The sequence below is a fragment of the Mobula hypostoma genome, chromosome 15, assembly GCF_963921235.1.
Source record: "Mobula hypostoma chromosome 15, sMobHyp1.1, whole genome shotgun sequence".
Taxonomy (NCBI): domain Eukaryota; kingdom Metazoa; phylum Chordata; class Chondrichthyes; order Myliobatiformes; family Myliobatidae; genus Mobula; species Mobula hypostoma.
Genome location: NC_086111.1, coordinates 35,640,391 through 35,652,772, shown reverse-complemented (window position 1 = coordinate 35,652,772; position 12,382 = coordinate 35,640,391). Strand labels below are relative to the sequence as shown.

Below are 12,382 nucleotides of genomic sequence, written 5' to 3'. Positions count from 1 at the left end.
AAAGTTAATGTTTCGTAAACTGATCAGAACTCTGGGCATATAAGGAGTGGGAAATGAAGACATTTAGGATTAGTTAAAATAAAATGAATAAATAAAATGCATTCAACAACACAAAATGCTGGTGGAACGCAGCAGGCCAGACAGCATCCATAGGAAGAAGCACAGTCAATGTTTCGGGCCAAGACCCTTTGTCAGGACTGACTGAAAGAAGAGATATTAAGAGATTTGAAAGTGGGAGGGGCAGGGGGAGATCGAAAAGGATAGGAGAAGACAGGAGAGGGAGGGATAAAGCTAAGAACTGGAAAGTTGATTGGCAAAAGGGTACAAGGCTGGAGAAGGGAGAGGATCATGGGATGGGAGGCCTAGGGAGAAAGAAAGGGGGAGGGGAGCACTAGAAGATGGAGAGAAGGCAAGGAGTTGTTGTGAGAGGGACAGAGAGAGGAAAAAAAAAGGGAAAATAATAAATAAATAAACAAATAAACAAACAAACAAACAACCAAATAAATAAATAAATAAATAAGGGATGGGGTAAGAAGGGGAGGTGGGGCATTAACGGAAGTTTGAGAATTCAATGTTCATGCCATCAGGTTGGAGGCTACCCAGACGGTATATAAAGTGTTGTTCCTCCAACCTGAGTGTGGCTTCATCTTGACAGTAGAGAAGGCCATGGATAGACATATCAGAATGAGAATGGGACGTGGAATTAAAATGTGTGGCCACTGGGAGATCCTGCCTATGGATGCTGTCTGGCCTGCTGCGTTTCACCAGCATTTTGTGTGTGTTGCTTGAATTTCCAGCATCTGCAGATTTCCTCATGTTTGCATTTTAAAATAAAATGCATTTATTGCTTTTTCCACCTATCACCTTTCAGTTTGTCCTCCTTCCCCTCCACCAGCTTTTTATTCTGGCATCTTCTCCCTTCCTTTGCAGTCCTGATGAAGGATCTCGGCCCAAAAGGTCAACTCATTTCCATTGATGCTACCTGACCTGCTGAGTTCCTCTAACATTGTTTGTGTGTTGTTATGAATGAATGAAAATAGGTCAAACTGGAAAAAATAATTTTGTATTTACTCAGAAGTGTATTTATCCATAACTGCTGTTATTATTTTATATTTAGGTTGCTTAAAACTATATAATACATGAATATAACACAACAATTAACTTACCATTGGGACCATTGCAAATGTATGAAATCTCTCTGCCTAGCAATTCTTTCCACCATTTACCCACTTAACCATTGTGTTCATCATAACCAAATCAGATTGATTACACCCCTCTTCTTCTGATGCTTTCTCCACTTTGGAGCCCCTCATGTTCTACTCGTCAGCCCACTTTCAAATCTCATTCTCTACTGTTCTCTTTTTTCTTAGACTGAGTATTCCACCAGGATATCCATCTATCCCTTAGAGTCACTTCTGAGTTACTTTTCATTCTTGGGCAATCTAAACCTGAATCTGAGGTCCAGTGTCCCAACTCTTGTTTCTTTCTTTCATAACATGCTCCTCACCTGTCATCCTCCTTAATATCCTCTCTCAAGTAGCTTTTCTATTCCATCATCTCAAATGTAGGCAGAGCATTCTCTATTCCCTTCCAAAGTCTTTTCTTTGCTTGAACATTGACTTCTCTAACTTCCGCTAATGCCCCACCTCCCCCTCGTACCCCATCCGTTATTTATTTTTATACACACATTCTTTCTCTCACTCTCCTTTTTCTCCCTCTGTCCCTCTGACTATACCCCTTGCCCATCCTCTGGTTTTCCCCCTGCCCTGTCTTTCTCCTCGGACCTCCTGTCCCATAATCCTCTCATATCCCCTTTGCCAATCATCTGTCCAGCTCTTGGCTCCATCCCTCCCCCTCCTGTCTTCTCCTATCATTTTGGATCTCCACCTCCCCCTCCCAGTTTCAAATCTCTTACTAACTCTTCCTTCAGTTAGTCCTGACGAAGGTTCTCAGCCTGAAACGTCAACTGTACCTCTTCCTGGAGATGCTGCCTGGCCTGCTGCGTTCACCAGCAACTTTGATGTGTGTTGCTTGAATTTCCAGCATCTGCAGAATTCCTGTTCTTTTCTTGCTATGTTAATTTATGGAGTCATCACTTCCCATTTGTCTAGCCTTGATATTTTGGCTCCTATTGGCCAATATTAAATTTGTTTTTGCTGCAAATTCTGTACCTATATAACCAACATTATCCCTTTTCTGAACCACTAATCCAAATTGAAGTAAATTGTTTATAATACCTTCAACCCAATTGATCCTAAGTTATGCCTCTGGCTTTGTATCTCTTTCACAATGATTGCTGAATGTTATGTTTTGTAACTCCAGCAATTAATCGATAGAAAAACTTGGAAGATCCGGAGACTATGTACGCTTTGATTTACTTTAATGAGGTGTGCACATATGACATGGTGGCATAATGATGTATGCCATTCACATACTTTTACATATACCTCATAATGAATTATTTAAACAAATAAAGAATTCATAATTAAACATTATTTACAATATTGCTCAAATATTATTGAAATACATAACACTCCTCCCTTCTTAGTTATAAATTCCAACACAATATAGAATGCACCTCAACTCAAATATGTAATATATTGCTCTCTGTTGTTTTGTTGAGTGCTGTCAGGTTGTGTGGACTCCTGGCGACACTACGGATGCTGTAGTTGTCCATAGGGTTTTCGTGGCAAGATACAGAAGTAGATTGCCAGGTCTTTCTTCAGCGCAAATACTGCTTCTGCCCAGGTTGGGACCCAACAGGATTCAAACCCATGACTAAATATATGTGTGCATGTGCGTGTGTGTGTAATACAACCACTATATAGACATGCACAGCATAGTAAATTTTATATTGTTCCTTGGCCTAAAGATTTAATTGGTGCAGAGGATGTCTTACACTTGTGGGATAACATCTTTCCTGACATTGGTGGGGAGGGGGAGGGTTGCTCACTTTAGTAAGTGAGACTTGTGGCTGTGAAACAATTTCAGGTACCAGGCAGTTGTAGAAGTTGACACTGGGACTGCAGGAAGTGATTCTGACAGCTCTGGACACCTTTCTTCTCTAATAATTGATTCCGCTCTCCTCAACTAATCAGTGTATCATCTCCGGTTGACATCAGACATAATCACCATTGTGTAGGACAGTGGACTAGTTCTGTCCTTAATTTTTCCAAGTATCCACTTTTGATTACTTCCGTAGGCCTTCAACAGGACTGTTTGACCAGGAATGAAGCATTGAATCTCCTTGTTTGAGGAGCCCCCAGTTCATCTCAACTATTCATCCTGCATATTCCTTCTGAGATTGGGTTTGAGGAGATCCAAGCGTGAGTGTGAAGGACAACCCAGGAACAGTATAGCTGGTGAGCTGTTGGTTGTGGGGTGCTCTGCATTCCGATATGCAAGGAGGAAATTAGCGAGCTTCTGATTCAGGTCAATGTAGTGTGTTCTGGTGATATTGCTCACAGTGCATTGAATTGAATTGAATTGGCTTTATTTCTTATATACTTCACATACACGAGGAGTAAAAATCTTTATATTACATCTCTGTCTAAATGTGCAATGTGAAATCATAGTAATTTATAATAATTTATAATAAATAGAACAGTCAATGTAACATAGAATACACTCAAATCAGAGTGAGTTAATCAGTCTGATGGCCTGGTGGAAGAAGCTGTCCCGGAGCCTGTTGGTCCTGGCTTTTATGCTACAATACCATTTCCCAGATGGTAGCAGCTGGAATAGATTGTGGTTGGGGTGACTCAGGTCCCCAATGATCCTAAAGGCCGTTTTAACACACCTGTCCTTGGAAATATCCTGAATCACAGGACAGATGTGCAGGGCTGTTTGCACCTCTCTCTGCAGAGTCCTGCGATTAAGGGAGGTGCTATTCCCATAACAGGCAGTGATGCAGCCAGTCAGGATGTTCTCAGTTTTGCCCCTGTAGAAAGTTCCTAGGATTTGGAGGCCCATACCAAACTTCCTCAGTTGTCTGAGGTGAAAGAGATGCTGTTGTGCCTTTTTCACCGCACAGCTGATGTGTACAGACCACGTTAGGTCCTCAGTGATGTGGATGCCGAGGAACTTAAAGCTTTTTACCCTCTCAACCCTCACCAGGACACCAGACCTTCTCCCTCCCTCATCCTTTGGACATTGGACAAACTTTTCCACCAAGCCATTTGTAGCTTGATGGTATGGCGCAGATGTAATAGGTCTCATTCTATTCATTTTCAGGAAAGATTTCAACTGTTCCGAAACAAACTGTGGTCCATTGTCACTGACTAAGTGTTCTGGTACACTAGTCCTTGAAAATAGGCTTCTTAACACGTCAGCAGTTTACAACGTTGTAGTGGAGGCTATTTGAAACACTCCTGGCCACTTTGCATCTGCTACTACTAAGAAATATGTGCTCATGAATGTCCAACAAATCCTTTGCCAGGGCATTGCAGAGATGGAGTGGTGCTCCTCTTGGCATATTGGCATCTGAACACATTGGCATTTCAAATAGTGCATGGCAAGCTGCTTGATCGACTGATCTACCCCAGGACACCAGACAAAGCTCTGAGTCAATGCTTTCACTTTGACCATGCTTAGATAACCGGCATGTAGCTCCTCCAACACTTTAGATCTCAGCTTGGATAGTAAAACTCTAAAACCCCACATAAGGCAACTGTGTGAAGGCCAAAATCATCCCCACACTGGTAAAAATGGGGGAACTAAAATTTTTGCTGTACATTTACGGTTGCCATGTAGCCCTGAGTCAGTGTGGGGTGTTTTATGGTTTCCATATAGATCATCTGGGCCGTAATACGGAGGGGAGTGTCTTCTTCTGCAAATTTTTCGGCTATTTCCTTTTCCAAGGGTAAGTGGGACAGTCCATCAGCATATCTATGATTAGTTGTCCTTTTGAATTTGATCTTGTAATTGTGTCCTCCAAGAAACAGGGCCTATTTATACTGCTGCTGTTAGTGGAACACGCTTCTTTTTTTTTATTGAAATGGACACTAGAGGCTGATAATCAGTAATGAGGGTAAACTCTTCTCCCATGCAAGTACTAGTTAAAACATTTTGCACTCCAAACTAGACTCAAGGCCTCTCTGTCAATCTGTGTATAATTGTTCTCTGTAATGGTAAATGAACATGATGTAAGGCTATGGGGCATTCACTCCCATCATTCATAGCATGTGGCATGACTGTACCTGTACCATAAGACGAGGTGTCACAAGCAAGCTTCATCGGACGATGTGGATCATGATGTGTGAGTACAATCTCTGACATCACTATTTCCTTTTCCTTTTTGAAAGCAACTTCACAAGGCTTTGCTATGTCTCCCAATCGGTAGTAATGAATTCAAGGAGTGGAGCACAGTAGCCAGGTTTGGCAGCAACCTTTTATAGTATTTGATAAATCCTAAAAAGGGCCACAACTGTGACATGTTCTTCGGCTTTGGGGCATTCACTACTGCTTGAATTTTCTCCCCACACTTGTGTAAACCTTGTGTATTACTGGTGTCACCACTGTAAGACATGCTTATTTTAAATAATTCACACTTGTTACATTGTGCTCTGAGCTCATAATCTTCTAATCTTTTTAACAGGTCTTGACATTTTGGAGATGTTCCTTATCATCCTTATCGGTAACAATGATGTCATTCAAGTAATACTGAGTGCCTTGGCAACCTTGCAGCACCTGCCAGAATGCAGGCGCAGATGCTACTCAAAAAATAAGCCTATTATAGTGATAAAGTCCTTCGTGAGTGTTTATGAACAGAAACACTTCAGACTCCTCTTCCATCTTCATCAACTTGCTCTTTGTATGTGTCCTACTTTGTTGCATTTTCTGCAAGTATTGCCTTTAACCCTATATTGGTCTGGTGTATGTGAACCCCTGTCACAATGGTAACACAATTTGTTCACCGGGCTGATTTTTGTTTAGACACTGCAATTCTGTTCACATCACTTTCATTCCTGACTGAAACTCAATTATGTCTCAGTTTGCTGTTTGCATTGATACAACAATTTCAACTGCTGATTTAAATAGTTGTGCTTCTTTTAAGAGCTGTTTTTGAATGCTTTGTTGTAAGATTCCACAAACTAAATTATCTCTCAGTGCATCATTAAACCCATCATTGAACGGGCAGTTTTCGGATAATCTCTTCAGTTCAGTCATGTACGCTGAAATAGACCCCCACTTCCTTTTGTTTTCACTTATGAAACCTAAAGCATTCTGCAGTGAACAATGATTCCTGTTCTGAAAGTTCTTGCATTACTTTCACACTATCAACAAAGCTTATTTTGCCTGGTTTGGCTGGAGCAGTCAAACTTCTGACCAAACTGTATGCCCTTAAACCTAAATATACCCAGCAAAACTGGCACTCGTTTCTCATTGGCTATTTCAATTGCTTCAAAATACTGCTCAATTTGTTCAGTATACATCAACCAGTTATCTGTTATCTGTTGTGCAATGGAACGTATCTATCTTTTCAAAAGAATATTATTATTTTCGCCCAGTACTCACTGTTTATGAACCCGTGAATTTTGTCCGTTTTCTGCCTTTATTTAAAATTCAAACATCTCACTGCACTTTCAAAGAAAAAAAAATGCTGTGCTTTTTTGTTAACTCAAATGTTTCTCTTTCTCTTGTGCGAAGAAGGAACATGCTGTGCTTCAACAGGTAGGTGGTCATCTTTGGTTTATTTTAAAGCTTACTTGTTGCCACAGTTACGTTTTGTTACTCTAGAAATTAATTGAAAGAAAAACATGGACACCTGGGAGAATGTGTACGCTTCATTTTTACTTTAGAGAGGCATGCACATATGATGTAGTAGTGTGATGATGTATGCCATTCACATACTTTTACAACCTGTAATTAATTATTTAACCAAAGAATTAATAATCAAACAATATTTTACAATATTACTCAAATATTAAATACACAAAACCGCCATCTGTAACTATTATATCACTTGGCTCCATCTCTTCCAAAACCTTCACATGTATGATTAGCTTGTTGCCCAATCTTTGAAAACACTGGTGATCTCTCACCAAATTCATTAATCACCTTCTCACTTCACTCATCAACCTACAAACATTCAGAAAAGTATATTAAGAGTTGATGAGGAATTCATACTCTGTTTGACAAGAAGACAAGGGTTTCAACAGCAGCAGTAGACTCTTAGGTAATTGATACATAAAGTATGTCAACTCGACTGCAGATCAAAATGAATGATGACTTTAGGGGTCCTGAAGGAGCAGAATACCAGCAGAACACCATAAATGTTACGTTGGAAGTTCCTCAATATCTTTATCCAAAAAAGTGCAGCAAACGAGGAGGTTCCTAGAACAAAAGATATTTTGTTGTTGCTTGTTGATAAATTTCAAATTATCTCTAAACTAAAAACAGAATTCATGGAAAGACTCAGTAAGTTAGGCAGCATCTGTGGAAAGAACTATTTCAGTGATATTGTTTCAGGTTAAGACCTTTCTTCAGTTATGATGAACATTCTTCAACCTGAAATATTAACTCAGTTTTGCCAAAAGGTCTTTTACCTGAGGCCTTGACTCTATTTCTCCATCTGGTGTGTTGCTTCACATCCTGAGTTTCCTCTAGTTCCTGTTTATATTTCAGATTTTCACTACCAGGAGTTATTTGCTTTTCATTGATAATATCTCTTATATGTCAGGCCCATCCACTGACTGCCATGACCAGAATTCTGTTCCAGTCCCGTTGACAAACCTGATGTTGATTCCCACAGCTCTCCACTCTTATATTTGCCCAAGAACTCGTGATAAAACTATTACGGACCAAGTCCATCATGTCATGATGGGAGACCTTCATTTCAGTACAGGAAGCTTTATTTCATAGATTCCTTTACACAAAAGATTTTAAAAAATGGAAATGGAATGGGTAACTTTGAAATAGGAACTAAATTCCATTTGAATGCTCTAGTTCATATACTATACAAACTTTGGGCAAAGACTGTCAGTTGATCTATAATACTACCCTGCTCTGATGGTGAACTAGTGCAAGACAGATGTTGCTTGGACAAAATATAAATCCAAGATGTTTTGGGATGTTGATAGTGAAATCAAAGACATTGGTAGAGATTCAAATAAATAAAATAGGAGAAGGAATTGCTGAAATGTTATGCAATGTAATTCTGGTTTAAAATTCTGCACAATTCACTGACACAACATATTGTATGGATCCAATTGAACTAGAAGCATCTTTTTTTTCTGTTGTATGAATTTTCAGAATTTAAACATCATTGAGTTCTGGGAAATTGATGATAACTAGAGAGGATTTTTGGGACACGATATAGCTGTATGGGGTTTCCTGCAGAAAGCAGTCCCTGAAGAGCAGGCTTTTCCAAATGTTATTTTATTTTCTGATGAATTTATCAAAGCTAATTGCATGGGGCATCCACATTTCTCCACCTTTAAACATTGCTTTCAGCCTCAGAACCATTTAGCATTTGAGGAAACTTCTTCCCCTGATGATCAAGGAGGTACGAAAGCAACCCAGCTGAATTAAAATGGCTCTAATATGCTTTGATCTAATAAATGGCCATAATCCTCTAAAATACATTTGTGATAGGAAAAGGGGTCAGTTCTGCCTCACTGCAACAGAAGAATCAGAAGGAAGTTTTGATGCACTGTCAATAGTAACAACCTGAATCAATTTGATTATTCCATATGTTTTCATTCTTGTATTCCAGCAGATCACCATAACAGCTTCCTATTTTGTCCATAGTATCAAACAAGGTGGATGAACTTAGAGCATGGATCAATACGTGGAACTGTGACGTTGTGGCCATTGCAGAGACTTGGATGCCTCTGGAGCAGGAATGGCTGCTAAGTGTGCCAGGCTTTAGATATTGCAAAAAGAACAGAGAGGGAGGCAAAAGAGATAGGGGTGTGCATTGCTAATTAGGGATATTGTCACAGCAGTAGAAAAGGAGGAGGTCATGGAGGGATGGTCTACTGAGTCAGTGTGAGTGGAAGTCAAAACAGGAAAGGGGCAATAATTCTACTGTATGTTTTTTATAGGCCCCCCCCAATAGTAACAGGGATATCAAGGAGCAGATAGGGAGACCAATTCTGGAACAGTGCAATAATAATAAGGTTGTTGTGATGGGAGATTTTAATTTTCCTAATATTGATTGGCATCCCCTTAGCACAAGGGGTTTAGATTGGGTGGAGTTTGTTAGGGTGTGTTCAGGAAGGTTTCCTGATGCAATATGTAGATAAGCCAACTAGAGGAGAGGCTATACTTGATCTGGTATTGGGAAATTAACCTGGTCAGGTGTCAGATCTCTCGGTGGGAGAGCATTTTGGAGCTAGTGACCACAACTCTCTCTCCTTCACCATAGTGCTGGGGAGGGATAGGAGCAGACAACTTGGGAAAACATTTAATCGTGGTAGGGAGAAATATGATGCTATTAGGCAGGAATTTGGTAGCATAAATTGTGAGCAGCTGTTATCAGGGAAATGCACAGCAGAAATATGGCAAATGTTTAGGGAACATTTGTATGGAGTTCTGCATAGGTATGTTCCATTGAGGCAAGAAAAGGGTGGTTGGGTTAAAGAACCATGGTGTACAAAATATGTAGAAAATCTAGTTAAGAAGAAAAGCTTACAAAAGGTTCAAGAAACTAAGTACTGTTAGAGCTCTAGAAAACTGCAAGGTTGCAAAGAAGGAGCTTAAGAATGGAATTAGGAGGGCCAGAAGGGGCCATGTGAAGGCCTTGGAGAGCAGGATTAAGGAAAAAGCCAAGGTGTTATACAAGTATGTGAAGAGCGAGAGGATGCACCGTGTAAGAATAGAACCAATCAGGTGCAATAGTGGAAACGTGTGCATGGAGTTGGAGGAGGTAGCTGAGGCAAATAAGAATATTTTGCTTCAGTATTCACCAGGGAGAAAGACCTTGGCAATTGTGGGGATGACTTACAGTGGACTGAAATGCTTGAGCATGCAAACATTAAGACAGAGGATGTGCTGGAGCTTTTGAAAAGCATTAAGTTAGATAAGTCACCAGGACTGGATGGAGTATACCACAGGCTACTATGGGAAGTGAGGGAGGAGATTGCTGAGCCTCCTGCGATGATCTTTGCGTTATTAATAGGGATGGGAGAAGTATCAGAGGATTGGAGGGTTGCAAATGTTGTTCCCTTGTTCAAGAAAGAGAGTAGAGATAACCCAGGGAATTATAGACCTGTGAGTCTGACTTCAGTGGTGAGCAAGTTGTTGGAGTAGATCCTGAAAGACAAGATTTATGAGTATTTGGAGAGACATAAACTGATTAGGGATAGTCAGCATGGCTTTGTCAAGGACATGCTGTGTCTTACAAGCCTGATTGAATTCCTTGAGGATGTAACAAAACATATTGGTGAAAATAGAGCAGTAGATGTAGTGTATATGGATTTCAGTAGGGCACTTGATAAGATTCCCCATGCAAGGCTTCTTCAGAAAGTAAGGAGACATGTGATCCAAGGAGACCTTACTTTGTAGATCCAGAATTGGCTTGCCCACAGAAGGTGAAGGGTGGTTGTAGATGGCTTGTATTCTGCATGGAGGTTAGTGACCAGTGGTGTTCTGCAGGGACCTGCTCCGGGACCCTTCCTCTTTGCGATTTTTATAAATGACATGGATGAAGAAGCAGAAGGGTGGGATCGTAAGTTTGTTGATGACACGAAGATTGGGTGTGTTGTGGATAATTTGGAGGGTTGTCAGAGGTTACAGTGGGACATCGATAGGATGCAGAACTGGGCTGAGAAGTGGCAGATAAACTTCAACCCAGATAAATGTGAAGTGGTTCATTTTGGCAGATCCAATTTGAAGACAGAATATAATACAAATGGTAAGACGCTTGGCAGTGTGGAGGGTCTGGGAGATCTTGCGGTCCTTGTCAATAAGACACTCAAAGCTGCTGTGCAGGTTGACGGTATTGTTAAGAAGGCGTAAGGTGTGTTGGCATTCATCAGCTGTGGGATTGAGTTCAAGAGCTGTGAGGTAATGTTACAGCTATATAGACATTGGTCATACCCCACTAGAAATACTGTATTCAGTTCTGGTCATCTCACTACCTGAAGGACGTGGATACTATAGAGAGAGTGCAGAGGAGATTTACAAGGATGTTGCCTCAATTGGAGAGCGTGCCTTAGGTTGAGTGTACTTGGCCTTTTCTCTTTGGAGTGACAGAGGATGAGAGGTGACCTGATAGAGGTGTATAAGATGATGAGGGGTATTGATCGTGTGGATAGTCAGAGGATTTTTCTTAGGGCTGAAATAGCTAACACAAGGGGGTATAGTTTTAAAAGCTGCTTGGAAATAGGTACCGAGGGATATCAGGGGTAAGTTTTTCATACAGAGAGTGGTGGGTGCGTGGAATGCACTGCCGGCGGTAGTGGTGGAAGCGGATACAATAGGGTCTTTTAAGAGCCTCTTTGATAGTTACATGGAGCTTAGAAAAATAGAAGTCGATGCGCTAGGGAAATTCTAGGCAGTTTCTAAAGCAGGTTACATGGTCGGCACAGCACTGCATGCCGAAGGGCCTGTAATGTCCTGTAAATTTCTATGTTCTATGATCTATGTTCATCTAATTTTTGAACTTGGCATTTTATCAAACTATGAATGTAAAACAACGTGTAAATTGACATTCTTTAAGCTATATGTAAATTTTGCTTATTTTCCTCTTGCCTTTAAGATGATGTTTCTTCTGTCCTAAGCCAGCATGTGAAACACATTTAGACTGTCGGCAATTTGAGGCTTCACAATGATGTAGATTGTCAGAGCAATAGAGGCAATAATCCATTCACCTTTCTGAGAGAAAGCTTCATAATTGCACGGCAACCAAGCAAAGAAACTTTTATGATAAAAGTTTCTTGAAACTGGTTAGATAGTGCTATAATTGCTCAATGTATTTTTATACTAATAATGATTTTAAACATCTATAATACGATGTCAATGGAAAAAGAAACTTTTCACTCAAATGATCACAGTCACATTAGACAACCCAGGTAGAGACACATGGAACTTATCTCACTAGACTTTTGTAACATGATACAGCTCCTTGAAGTGTAATTATTTCAACAAGCTAATTATATTAGGTACATTTCTGCAGCTTTATTCCTGGAACTAAGCTGCTTCATTGTTTTCAGATACTTCACCAATAAAACCCATGACCAATTTTGGATTTAAAATTGAACTCATACAACTTAAATGAATATTTTCCCTTGCCAGATATTTTGTTAGAAGTGTGTTGTATAGTACATTTTAGAAAGAGTTTTGAAATTTCAATTGCTGTTGCTTACTGTGACGCCCAGCTCAAAGGTAACAAATGTATGAAATGCAGTTTTCCTAATTAATTGCAACTCAATTTTAT

At 40.1% G+C, this 12,382-nt stretch overlaps 1 protein-coding gene across 4 annotated transcripts in view; it reads right to left on the bottom strand.

Moving 5' to 3' along the window:
* Positions 1-12,382, bottom strand: part of LOC134356779 (contactin-4-like) — a 2,290,679-nt gene that overhangs the window by 26,563 nt on the left and 2,251,734 nt on the right. For 3 of the 4 annotated variants that reach the window (XM_063067893.1, XM_063067892.1, XM_063067895.1), the window contains one exon: positions 6,688-7,335. The exons of the other annotated variant lie outside the window; for it this stretch is intronic. In XM_063067893.1, the coding sequence (XP_062923963.1) occupies positions 7,199-7,335 (137 nt within the window). In that variant the 3' untranslated portion in view covers positions 6,688-7,198. Of the gene's footprint in view, positions 1-6,687; positions 7,336-12,382 lie in introns of those variants that run through there. 4 annotated transcript variants of the gene reach the window in all.